General features: G+C 45.7%; 1 protein-coding gene across 4 annotated transcripts in view; it reads left to right on the top strand.

Moving 5' to 3' along the window:
• The first annotated feature begins 5,564 nt into the window (after positions 1 to 5,564).
• The window catches only part of SSBP4 (single stranded DNA binding protein 4), a 47,493-nt gene continuing 39,625 nt past the window's right edge, over positions 5,565 to 13,432 (top strand). Inside the window, exon 1 of one of the 4 annotated variants that reach the window (XM_015889644.3) lies at positions 5,565 to 5,888. In XM_015889644.3, the coding sequence (XP_015745130.2) occupies positions 5,833 to 5,888 (56 nt within the window). In that variant the 5' untranslated portion in view covers positions 5,565 to 5,832. The remainder of the gene's footprint in view (positions 5,889 to 13,432) is intronic. The other 3 variants (XM_007437174.3, XM_007437176.3, XM_007437175.3) reach the window with 3 other exon arrangements.

Here is a 13,432-nt window from a genome sequence, read left to right as displayed (position 1 = left end):
CAGCTCCCTCTTCTCAAGGCTAAGTCCTCTCTTCCCTATACCTTTAATCTCATAGGACTGAGTTTTTAGTCTCCTGATCCTCCTCAAGCCTGCCTATTTGTCTGAATTACTCTACAAGTGCAGTATCCAGAAGTGGAATCAGAACTTGAAATGGAATTTGATCAGTCAGTGCAACATACATTGAAATTATTATTGCTTGTGTTCAGTAAACTCCTGTTGATGTAATCTAAAATTGCATTTGTCTTTCTGGAAGCCACATCATGCAATCAACCACTACTCCAAGAACTAATGAAGATTACAGGCCCCAAGACTGAACACTGGTACTACCCCACTTGATACTCCTCTCCAGTTTAATGGAACCATTGATAAACATGCTTAAGCATAAACACTCAAGCTAGCTAGGAATCCACTTAATTGGCTTGTCATCAAGTCCACACTTAATTTGCTTGCTTTTCTGAATGTTGCACTGACAAATGTTTTGCTGAAAGCAAGGTATACTATATCTAGCATTCCCACAGTCTACTAATAATCTTAGCCAATCAAAAAAAGATTATGATCAAAACGTGTCAAAACATGTCCTTGACAAATCCATGCTGACTTCTGAAATTACCGCATTGCTTTTACAGTGCTTCCACATTGAATTCTTTAGTCTTCCTAGGTATCAATGCCAGACTGAATAGTCTATAATTCCCTGCATCCTTTTCCTCCCTTTTTGAACACAAGAACAATATTTGCTATCTGCCAATTGTCTGGCACTTCACCCATTGTTCAGAATTTCTCAAAAATAATACATAGCGGTTCAGTTAGACATCAGCAAATTCCTTCAGTACCCTAGATTGCAATTCATCAGTTCCTGAAGATTTAATTTCATTCAGGGGTGTCTACACTGTATGGTCAAAAAAAGTCAAAATGGCAGGTGCAATGATGCAATCAAAGCTCCATCTGTTTTTCTAGGCGTCATATCACAATGTCATGGCTGCCATTTTCTTTTTCTTTTTTTTAACCATACTCTGCAGACACCCCCGAATGCACTGAAAGTAATCTGGTGTTCCCTGATCACATTTCTATCAATTTCAAGCTTTGTTCTGTTCTTTATAGTTGTCTTCTGGCTGGGAAAGATTGAAATGAAATAGGACCTGATTAGTTCTGTCTTTTCTTTGTTGTCTGTATTTTGTGATCTTTCCTTTTCCTTTTTAAAAACCCTATTTATAGAATCCCTTTTTCATTGTTCTTATCAACCTTTACCAAATTCAGCTTATTTTAATCTTTAGTTTCCCTTACCTCAGCCCCTTTTTTTACCTCTGTTGTGTGCCCTGTTCTGTTTTCACATCTTTACTAAGATTTTTTAGTCACCTCATTGGCCTCTTTTTCTGTCCTCTTTTTTTTGCGATTGGAACTGATTGCAAATGTGTTTTTAGTATCTCCTGTTTTAGGAATCCCCACCTTTTCTGGGCTCCTTTTTCCATTAGTTTCCCCTCCCAACGAATCCTACTTATTGCTCTTATTAAAATCTGCTATTTTGAAAATATATGTTCAGCTACATGCAGCTTTACTTCCCTTGAAATCAAGAACTCCGGCATTACATGCTCACTTCCTTCAACATTCGGCATACAGGCCAGGTCCCCGCATGGACCTTATCCTGACACAATCATGCTCTGCCCTCCCTTGTCCCCCGTATTGTTGCTTTCCTCTTGTTCCCAGCCCATGAATGGGATGGCCTTAAAATGCTGTTAGCCAAACCCAAAGAAAGTAGTATTGTAGGCTGGGTTCCTGTTGTTGAGCTTGCTTCTCTAAGCTTGCTTCTCTTCCTGCAGACATTTCATGACCAGGCTAGGTAACACTGTCAGTGAATAATGCAGTGGAGTTGCTGGCTGTTTATATCTGCTAGCTTTTCCTACCAATCTTGACTGGAATATTGGTTTTTCCTGGATTACTTTCTGGGTGGGGTATTGTTTCTTATTTGATTGTTCTTCATTCAGATGAATCAGCCACTGACAGACACATTGAGAAAAGTTCCATCTACAGACTATTCAAAAAAGGAGGCAATCCAAGGTCAAGGAAAGTGCTAAACAGACCTAAACACACCCTTCCTCATCACATAACTATTAACCAGATAAGCAGGAACCAGCATCAGAGAAATAAGAATGAGCAAAAGGATACAATACCCCAATCAAGACTGGTAGGATGAGCCACCAGCACTCTTCACTCCCTCTGCACTGATGATGTTACCTAGCCTGGGAATAAAATGTCTCCAGGAAAGGAAGCAGGGTCTGAAATCACCAAGAACCCAGCAGTTCAACTCTGAGCTACATACTGTATATTCCCCACTATGGCAAGTAATATGGTATTTTTCTCCTTATTCCAACATCATCTAAAGACAGCTTCATGGTGGATAACATTTGTTAGACTCTGTTACCCATTACCTTGGAGAGAAGCAAGAGGCTTAGCAGTGATTGAAAACTCAGGCAACAGAGTTAGGAGGATTGGCCATGGAGATTGCACATTTCATGTCAGTGCTGTTTTCTGCCAACTCCAACTTTTTCTTCTGGAGAAAGGCCAGTAGCACCTTCTAGAGCAGTGTTTCTCAACCTTGGCAACTTTAAGATGTGTGGATTTCAACTCCCAGAATTCCCCAGCCAGCCATGCTAGCCGGGGAATTCTGAGAGTTGAAGTCCACACATCTTAAAGTTCCCAAGGTTGTGAAACATCGTTCTAGAGCCATCCTACCCTCATTGTGTGATATAACAGAAATGAGGATAGGCTTTACATGGCCCCAGAAACGTATGGGTGATGTTAAAGGATACTGCAAGTCACTAGAAAGAATCCTACCTAACCTTTCCTCTTGTTTAGGATCCAGCCAAGGATAGTTAATCCTCTTGTGTCATCCTCCGATCTCTAAAGGAAAAAGTTACTAGGAAGACCAAGCATCATTTCTTGGAAGGCCATTTGGCAGAGGCTGAGTCTCATTAGATGCAGGAGGAATTAAACACCCACATCATTACATCGTATGAAGAACGCCTTCCTGGATAAAATGCATTTCTTTATACCGTGTGTAGATAAATTGTGGAATTCATTTGCTCAGGATTGAATGATGGCTACCATCTTGGATAACTTAAGAAGTGATTAAATAAATTCACGGAAGTTAAGGCTCCAGACGGCTACTAGATGTGATGGCTGTATGTTACCACCTCCAGAGAGGCAATATACTTCTCCGTTCTGGTTACTGAGAACTGGTTGCTTGGGAACATGAGCAGAAGGTCTCAACTGTATTTGTATGCTGATAATGGTCTTCCTGAAAGCATCCTGTTGCGCTCAGTGGATACAAAATGTAGTACTAGTTAGCCTTATTAGACCAAAAGACTAAGATCTTAGATTTGGGGGTGGAAGGCCTGCATGTTTCTACTTACATAGCTCAATCGCAATTCTTTTGTAGGACAATCATACTGGAATCAGAAATGATAGGATTTAAAGGGACCTTAGAGATCTTCTAGTCCAACCCCTACCCTGGGCAAGCTGTAATCAAATCCTATCATAGAACTCAAGAAGAATAAGTACTGATCCAAAAGCCAAAAGTCCATTTCGTGTTCTTATAATATTTAAAAATGGGGTGTGTGTGGAAGTATTCGACAAAGGGTGAGATTACATATATTAATAAAATTCTTAAAATAAATCTGTTCTAGGGTCTATTGGATTGAAAACAATGTGGACTGTTTTGTAGGCTCACATTCTAACAGACAGGATACAAAAGAAAACAAGATAGGAAACATGCTGAGCACCAAGTCTGGAATCCTTCCGAAACTCATAAGGATAATTCTACTCTGGGTCACATGACTTCAAGGGAGACTGGAGGGGGACTTAGAATGGAGCAGTCAGCAACATTCTGAGTCCCTGCTTCTCCATAGGGGTGCACAGAGAGAATTTTTCAGGATTTTTTTTTTCCTCTGCAGCCCCTGGACAGATCCAGCCCATTTTCGAACTTAGGACTCATGCCAAGAGAAAACCCATAGCCTACCTTTTACCATGCCTCAGCAAGGAAGCTGGTAATGTAGTTGCAAGTTACTTTCAGAACAGCACCTCATTCTCCACTTCCAGCCAGGGATGGAAAGAAAGAACTCTGTGTGTGGACAGCCCCTCACCAACCAGCCAACCCCAAACCAGGAGGGTCCACTGCTGGAATAGCCACTTCTCCTGGGGGGTGGAGAGCTCGCCCTTTTTAAAAAAGGTTTATGCATATGGCTAGAACACTTAAAAAAAAAAAATCACATAATTTCCATGGAAGAGAAGGGACTCAATGAAAGGTCAGCCCTTGGGCACAATGGGGGAGGGGGCTGCCCTGCAGGGGCTTTTGGTTTGTGCATCAATGGGAATATCAACCTTCTGGTGGGGGCCTGTGCCCCATCTTCCAGAAAAATGATGCTGCTGTAGCTGAACCAAGAGGAGAAGGAGAAGGAGGAAGCAGAGAAACAACAACAGGATGTACTACAGAGGTGTCCAGACCCTCTGACAACCACTGAAAACTGGGCAGGGAGGTGCAGCACCCCATGGATGAATTAAATGGTGCATGGAGCTGGAGATCAGCTCTGCAATCGAGCTGATCTCCAGCTCTGAAGACAACTCCTCCATGCACCATCTACTGTCCACATGGGAGGTCTCCTGCTAGCACAGGATGGAAAACTCTTGTTTAAGGTTGCAGCACCTTAGCCTGACTTCAGCTTGTCTTAGCAGCGGGCTGCCTCTGAGATGGAGGCTCTGATGTGAGGACATCCTTCTTTGGTTCATTCTGTTGTTTCCAGAGTTATCTGCTGACAGATGAACAGGCAGGAGACCTGAGCCCCTTCACATGATTTTTTTCAACACTCTGTTGAGTTGGAAACAATAAAATCTGGAGAGTAAGCCGCTTAGCAGCTCCAGTTCTGATCCCTTTTCAAAGAATTACATTTAGCTATTGGAGCTACTAGAGGGCTCTTAGATGGATTCTCCCTGGCAATACTGTAGCAGGTTACATTATTATTTATTATGGTTACATCTTATCCTTTTCCCAAAGACTTTGCTTTTATTTTACAACAACAATCTTGCAAGGTAGGAGAGGTTCCAAAACAAGGACTACCAGGGTCCAAGATCATACCATGAGCCTCAAGATCAAGGGTGGCCCACCTACTACTGTAACTGCACTGTTAACTTGAATACTGAATTAACCCATTAACAATATACTAAGCCATAAACTAACCAACAGGACAGGGTTCACATAGCATCCTAAGGCTCCCCTCCCCCCAACCCCCAAAGTTAGCACTATGCAAGCCTAGTCGATTCCACAAATGCAGCCGCTAGGTCTCCGTCTGACCTGGCTAAACGTGGAGTGGGAACCCAGCCTGCTTGCATAAATTAAACAGCTAACCCGGGAGACCCAGAACAAGCGTGAACCAGCGGTTAAGACTTCAGCCGAGGCTGCGCGGCCCCCTCCTTCTTGCCTTCCTCCAGATGGAAATGGCATTGCCCTTTTAAGAGCCCAGGCGATGGAGGCAGGGAGGGGGAGGAGGCCCCTTTCTTGGAACAGCCACGAAAAGGCGAGGGGGGGAGAAAGCGGGGAGGGGAGGGTCTGCCGGAGCCGTCTTCGCTCTTTGGAGGCAGCCCGGAGCCATCGGCGCGGCGCCCAGCCTCCTCAGTCGGGGTGGCGTCCGTAGGCTCCTCGCTCAGTCTAGCTCGGGGGGCGCTCGACGGCGGCGCGATGGGGCTCCAGCGCTGCTGCGGGCGGCGGCCCCGATCCCCAGACCGCTTCCTCCTCCTCCTGCTCCTCTAACGGCAGGTGCCGCGGCGGGGGCCTCCCCCCGAGCCATGTACGCCAAGGGCAAGGGCTCCAGCGTGCCCTCCGACGGACAGGCGCGCGAGAAGTAAGTGCTCCGCTTCCCGGCTGCCCCCGTCGCCTCCTTCTCCCCGGGGATCAGGGCATGGGGACGCCTTGGGACCCCACCCCTCCGACCTCCCCCGCTTCCAGGCAACTCCGCTCTTCCCTGCTTAAACTTTGAAGCTGGAGTTGGCCGCGCGCGCCGCTCTCCAGCCGCGACCCCTCCTCTGGAAAGCGCGCCCTCCCTCCCTCGGATTGGGCGCCGGCGGCTCCCCTTGGCGCGAGGGAGCCTCCGGGGGTCTTGGCGCTCCCGGTGGGCACCGTCGGGGGAAAAGTTACGGGAGGGTCTTTTGGAATTGGGGAGGGCTCGCCCAGGAACGTAAGAGTTGCTCCTGGTGGAGGCGGAGAAGGGGGAGATTGGAGGCGTCCTCCTTCCCCCGCACACGCAGCCTTCATCCTGGGAGAGGTTGGAGAAGCGGAGGCTGCCCGGGGCACATTGCGCTCTCGCCCGACGTGCGGCAAAGGGACGCTGGATTGAGGCACCCGGCGGGCGGCCTTTGCCTGGAGATCAAGCGCAACCCCCCGGCGGGGGCCCTCGCGGGTGCGGAGTGGGGTGCATCTGAATGCAGCTTCGCCTCCCCCCCCCAGCTTCCTCCCTGCATCGCTCAGTTGTTTGCTCCAGGCACACGTGGGCGGCTGGTGTCTCTTCCTGTCTTCGACAGACCCCTTCTTTTTCCCCAAATCTTCCTGTGTTCGGGGGAGGACGAGCGTGACAAGTGGAGTTTAGCCCCCCTAGAAATAGAACCGCCGTGTCTTTGCTTGTATGCGCTGGAATGAGGACGCTGAATACCTGGGGGGGTGACCTTAGTTTTTCTCAGCGCTGATGTCTGCTTGCCAGAGCTGAGGAGGTTATGAAATACGTGGGGGCTACTCAAGGTGGGGGGAGGAGTATGGAGGGGCAGATTTCTCGTTGGGGAAGGATTAAAGCATGCATACCAAAATTATTTACAAAGGAGGGGGTCCCAACAGTCCAGAGGCTGGTATTGCAGAGCTGCCCCCCCCCCGCAGCGGGCTTTTCCATTCCCTGATTTTGGACTCAGGCAGGCAGGCACAGATTAGGTCTCTGCAATACTCCCTTCTGGTTGAGGTGTGGAACTCAAGGCCACAAGACAGAGCAGTTTCTCAACCTTGACAACTTTAAGATGCATGGACTTCAACTCCCAGAATTGTGGTGTCCTTGGGGTTCTCTGAGCTTGGTTGTTTTCTTGCAGATGTTTCGTTACCGGGCTAAGTAACATCTTCAGTGCTAGAATGGGATGGGGTTTGCTTTCTGTTTATATACAGTAGCGTGCTATATATAAACAGAGAACAAACCCCACTCAGTTGTAGCACTGAAGATGTTACCTAGCCCGGTAATGAAACACCTGCAAGAAAACCAGGCTCAGAAAACCCCAAGGACTCCACAGTTCAACCCTGAGCTACATATATTCTGTTCTATTGGTACTCCCAGAATTCTCCAGCCAGCATGGCTGGCTGGGGAATTCTGGAAACTGAAGTCCACACATCTAAAAGTTCCCAGGGTTGAGAAACAATGAGATAGAGCAAGCTGTTTCTAGCCAGCTTGAGCTAGATGGGAGATGTTATGGCCTTTTCCAGGCATAGACAAGCTCTCCTACTCTTATGACCTCAAGCACTTCTGTGCTGGGCTGCCTGTGAATTAGGAACATTGACAGCTAAAACATCTGGAGGTACCTGTTGGGAAAAAGCTGCCTTAATTGGAGAGCTTAATGATTGGAGAGCTCTCCATTTTAGACTGTTTTTATTTTCTTCAGTGGCCACTCACAGATTCTGAGATCTATGGAACAGAAAATTCTCTCTTTTTACGATATCTGTTTGCATGCTGCTTATGTTGCCATAATGCTATATAAATATGAATAACAAAGTTCTTGGATAATTCCCTGGGAGGTCTGCAAATCCCTTTTTGCCCCTTTCCTGGCCCTTCCCCTCTGGTTTAACAGCTGTTGACCAACAGACATTTGGTCAGGGAATGCTTTTTTCCACCGCTTCCTCTCCATGCCTTGAACAAGCTTCAGCTAATTAATTCCTTCTTGTTGAGGTGCACTGTAAAACCACAAGAACAGCAGCAGTAGAGAAAGTTGGCAATTGCAATGGCAGCAGCTGATTTGGAGAGGCTGGGCAGGGACTCTGGAAACAAATCACCAATGTGGGGTCTAATAAGGTAAGCCTATCATATTTGGGCGGCAGAAAGCTGGATGACCACTTAATAGCAGCAAAGTATTAAGAGTTTTCTGATTCTCTTTACTCTTAGTGGACATCTGGATTTTTGCATCCTGGATAATGATAGGAGGGCTGTTAAGAACGCAAAAGGGCCATCACTCCAGGGCCAAAACAAAATGGCTAGAGAGAGATTGCATAGCAGTTTCATATTCAGCTGTACAAAGGTACAATGGAACACACAGTCAGAAATGTAGCACTTGTCTGCTACTCTTTAAAGCAGCCATGTCTTTTTCCCAAACCATGCGATAGTGGCAGAGGGCATTTGAATGATCCTAGGGTAAAAAACTAGACTGCTTTAAAGAGCTGCAGACAGGTGCTATGTTTGTGTTCCTGTATGCTCTGATCAATCATCTTTTCTGAATTATTTCTCCTGCACAGCTCTAGTAGCTAGGCTAATCAATAAGGGTACGCATGAGATAAAAATACAGTATTTTCAGAATGTTTTTAAAAACATTTCACTCTAGAAAATTCCTATAAGGTAGTCCACTCATCATTGTCCACATAATGCAAATGAGAAGGCTGAAGATGAGAGATACTTTGGTGAATCCTCAAATGTCACGTTTCACAAATTGGACCACATCCCCATATTCTCTGTCTTGGAAGTGAATCTACAATTATTTGGGTGTATTAATGAGTTTGCCTTGAAGAGGATGCAAGGCAACTGGTAGCATCTGAACTGTGCCCTGGACTTGTGCAAAATTGCTGTCCAGGAACTCCAGATGGTAGACCTCACTTTCCTAACCTGATGTCTTTTAAGTTATGTTGAATTTTGATTCCCACGCTGACCAGGGTTATGGGTACTGGAAGTCCAGCACATCTGGCAAGCATCAGGTTGGGGGACTCCATGGCCAGTGTTGTGTAGGCCAACTGGAGAACACCCTTCCCCGGGCAGGCCCACATACTTTTAACTTCCAGAAAGCTGTAAAGGGCTGAGTTTCCCCTGGGCATTGGGATAGGGTAAGGTTGGAGCATGAGGACTGTATGGCTTGGAGATGATGGGTCAGGCGCCTACCTTTCTTGTCTTTGGTTTTATTATTGTGAGCATCCCAGAGTTGTGTTTTACAAGATGGATGGTCATATAAATCTTATAAATAAATAAATAAATAAATCTGGGCAAGGGTTAATAGTGCTTAGTTGGTTGCTAGAGCATCTGCCTGTACTATATCTAGCTTTTTATGGCTCTTTTTGTCTGGTTAAAACCATTTTTTGGGAAAAAAGAAGAGCTTTGTTCAGTAGGTAGAGCACATATTTTTTTCTGCAGGAATTCCAGGTCCAGTCTGTGACATCTCCAGTAGCTAATATCTTAGATAGCTGCTACTGGCAAAATGTGGCCCTGAAATGCTGTGTCCTCTGGCTGTTTCAGGCAGCCAGTAAGTTTGCACAGTTTGCTTTGAGCACAGAAAGCCCCAACTTTTGTACTGTCATTTCCATTTAAATGATACTTGGGTCCAATGGGTGGGAAAAAACCCTGAGCTCAAGGAGAATCCCTGATCATTAGATAAAGTGTAGGCCAAGAAAGAACTCTGGCTTGACTCAGTATGTAAATATATCGGTGTCATTTATTGTGAATATTTTTAAAGATAACAACAGGACACTGACGTATTATTATAATATTATTATTTGGATTTACATTCTGCCTTTTTGGTAGATGCTCAAGGCAGTTAATGTGGGGATTTTCCTATAACCACAACCCTGTGGGGTAGGTTGGGCTGAGAGAGAATTCACTGGCCTAAAGTCCCACTGTGAGCTTCCACGGGTGAAAGTGGATTAGAACCATGTTCTAGTCCAGTGTTTCTCAATCTTGGCAGCTTGAAGATGTGTGGGCTTCAACTCTCAGAATTCTGGGAGTAGAAGCCCACACATTTTCAAGCTGCCAAGGATGAGAAACATTGTTCTAGTCCAACACTTCAACCTCTGCACTACAGATCCTCCTGTGCAGAGGATCCCAAGGAAAGGAGAGATACGCAAAGACCCTTTCTGTGCACAGAAAGTCAGGACAGTGTAGTGGTCAAAGTCTTTGGCTGGGACTAGAGGAATCCATTCATGCCCAACGTCTGCCAGAGAACTTTACTGGATGACAAGATAAGAGTTCTGAAAACTTTTATATAAAAAGTGTGTCAGGAAAACACTGAAAGTACAAAATGCTGTAATTAAGAGGAAGGAAAAAATCCCCACTCTACTTTGAGTAAAAATACTTTTTCAAAATCACTGCATTTTGGAATATCTATGTTAGGCTGGTTACTTAAGGAGAGATACAAAATCTTAAGCAACTATATTCAGTGCTTCTTTGGGGGTGCTTACAGGGAGAGTCAAAAAAGTCAAGATGGCTGCACGTTAAAACAAGGTGGGGCTGCAATTGCATGGTTACAACCGCCATCTTGGTTTTTTGGCACCCTCCTTGCAGACCCTGTTGCTCCTGTTTAAAAAGACATTTCTATAAATGGAGGTGATCAATTAGGAACTAAAGATGGCAGCCAGACATGAGTCAAACAATCCTTAGCAGAAGGATTCTCCAAGGCTCTTTTCTGCAGTATTAATTTTTCAGCCAGTGTTCCTTCCTTCACACATTTTTAAATACCATTGATTCAGAAGAAGGAGAAGAACTTTGATGCCCTTCATAGGATTGCTAGGGGGAAAACATCAGAGGAGAGAGTGCTATCATATTGCTTTTTGCTCTGGAGGGAAAGCTGGGATATAAATCTAACAAGTCATAGGTTGAGATTTGCAGCCACAGATTTTTGGAAAGTGGCCCATTCCAACTCAGAAGTGATGCCATTGTAAAAGGAAGGCAGTTGAGCTTCTCTTCTGTGGCCTTGGGGCCAGGTCTGCTGTGGAGGGGCTACAGTACTGATTTACAGGAAGGTGTGGGTCACCTGTCTGGGACAGGGCCTTGAGGAAAAAGCTAAACAGTTTGGGGAACAGAGGAAGCAGTGCCTGTTCTTCCCACAGCAGTAGAATTTGGACAGTGGTAGAGAGATGCAGCCAGGGCTGTGGAGCACAGGAGTGCAAAGACAGCCTGTTTGCAGCTCTTTGAAACAGCTGCATCTTTGGCTCTGCAGCTGCTGTGCAATCCTGGGATAGGCGTGGCTGCTTTAAGGAATTGCAAGCAAATACCTGTTCCTGCTTCTGCATGCTCCTGAGCATTGTTGTGGTTGAATCCAGAGGGCTCCACTGTCCTCCACTGATACGCAACTGCCAGACAGTTCAAGGCAGTTTAAAGCATGTCCTTTATGCAATGGAAAATTAATTTACAGAATTCACTGGCTTCAACAGGTATTGACAGCTATAGCCTAATCTTAGTCCCCAGTATAGAATTTACAGGCCAGATGTCCCCGCATCAAGCTTTCTTGATAGATACCTGCTTTACCTGCTTTTAGTTTAGTTTTTTTAATAGGAAGCTAGCATAGTACAAAGTACTGACCCATAATTGCATCCATGTTTTTAGGCCTCACATAGATCCCAAACACATTAATTAGAAAATAAAAACTCTGAGTGGCTGCAGTCAGGTTTTCTCCCCCCCAGAAATATGCCTACCTGCTCATAAAAAGGACAGAGCAAGGCAGTTTGTCTTCAGGTAAATGAATATTTCATGTTTGGCGATGCCATCCTGGCAGTTATCTTGTGGGAGTACCTGTAACGAGTGCTCAGAATTTCAAATTTTTCCACTGGCCCCAAAAGATTGGGGACCTCTGGCTGGAGGGGATTTAAAGCGAGCTTACATACATTTATGGAGGAAGAAGAAAACTTTAGAAGCTGTTGGCTAGGATTGATGTATGGAACCTCCATGTTCAGAGGCACTCTATCTCTGAATGCAAGGGATGGGCTGTTCCCTTCATGCCACGTATGTGGGCTTCACTAGGGGAAGCAGAATATGAACTGCATGATGTGGTGTGAATATTTGATATGAAGTACAGTGCAGGTATTGATTAGAATCCCTAAAGACTAGGCTGGGTTGTCGGTAATCACGCAGTAGGTATTTGCAATAGATAGGTGTATATATTTTGCAATATATACATTATTACGGCTCCTGCCATAATGTTAAAAGCGTTTAGTAATCGGTCAGTTCAGAATGATCTGCTTTATTCTATGTCGTCGCAAAAGAGAAAGAGGGTGTCAGAAAAAAAGAAGGGAGAAAACGGGAAGGTCAAAAATGTTGGCTCCTCCCACTGCTGGCTCTGGCTCCACCCTCTTTGTTGAAGAACCACCCTCCCCTGACAGATTATTCCCAAAGGAATACTTTCTATATCAATGTTTTTCAAACTTGGCAACTTTAAGATGCGTGGACTTCAACTCCCAGAATTCCCCAGCCAGCATTTTAAAGTTGCCAAGTTTGAAAAATACTGCTCTAAATCAACACGCACCAAGAGGGCCAGAGCACATCTTTCTCTTCCTGGAGCTCCAGCAGCTGCAAGGGAGAGGCCTCGGCTGTGTCCAGACTGTTTATTAATTTGATTTGATTTATATGGCCACCCGTTTCACCATAGCGACTCTGGGTGGTTAGCAGCCTTTAAAATCAAAATACAAACCACACGCCTCAGTACAACTCAGCAACTTCACGGGCTGCAACAAGCAATCCGAACCCACGCCCAGATACATGTTCTGGCTTTTGAGGCTTTGCAAAAAGCTGGCCAGGTCAGAGCTGCTCTAATCTTTGGGGGGGAGGGGGTTCCAAAGAGCGGGCACTGCCACAGGAAAGTTGGGTTTCTTGGGTACAGAAAGATGGCCTCCTTGTCCAATGGGACGCTCAACATGCTTCTCCTGCCAGTCCCAATGGACAGGTAGAGGCAATCGGTGAGCGCTTCATCCATTTCTTGAGCTCACACAAAGAACTGGGCCATAAACCAAATGGGCTTGGTGGGGCAACAGGTCGTGCCACCAAAAATAGGTAAATAAATGAATCGGGCTAAGACCAACTACCCTTAGCGTGTTATTTGGCTGCGTCTAACAGATCTGGTTTAGTGTGAATCTTGAAATCCTCTCTCTGGTGCTGAAAATCTTGTCTTAATGGCCTTATCCTATGTACATTTTATCCAGTTTCCTTTTAAGGCTAACTAATGTGTTGGTTGAGCGCCAGTTTGGTGCCGTGCTATACTTAAAGGCGCCAGGCTAGGAGCAGGAGACGGTGAGTTCCAGTCCTGCCTTAGGCACGAAGCCAGCTGGGTGACTTAGGGCCAGTCCCTTTCTCTCAGCCCGAGGAAGGAGGCCAGGGCAAACCGCCTCTGAAAAATGTGGCCAAGAAAAGTGCATGGACTCGTCCAGGGAGTTGCCAGGAGTGACTGACTCAAAGCTACA

Source organism: Python bivittatus, unplaced genomic scaffold (genome assembly GCF_059951505.1).
Source record: "Python bivittatus isolate LINGU-HERP-01145 unplaced genomic scaffold, Pbiv_v1 ctg000580_np1212, whole genome shotgun sequence".
NCBI lineage: Eukaryota > Metazoa > Chordata > Lepidosauria > Squamata > Pythonidae > Python > Python bivittatus.
The sequence above is the reverse complement of the archived record's forward strand: the minus strand, read 5'-3'. Positions and strand labels throughout refer to the sequence as shown.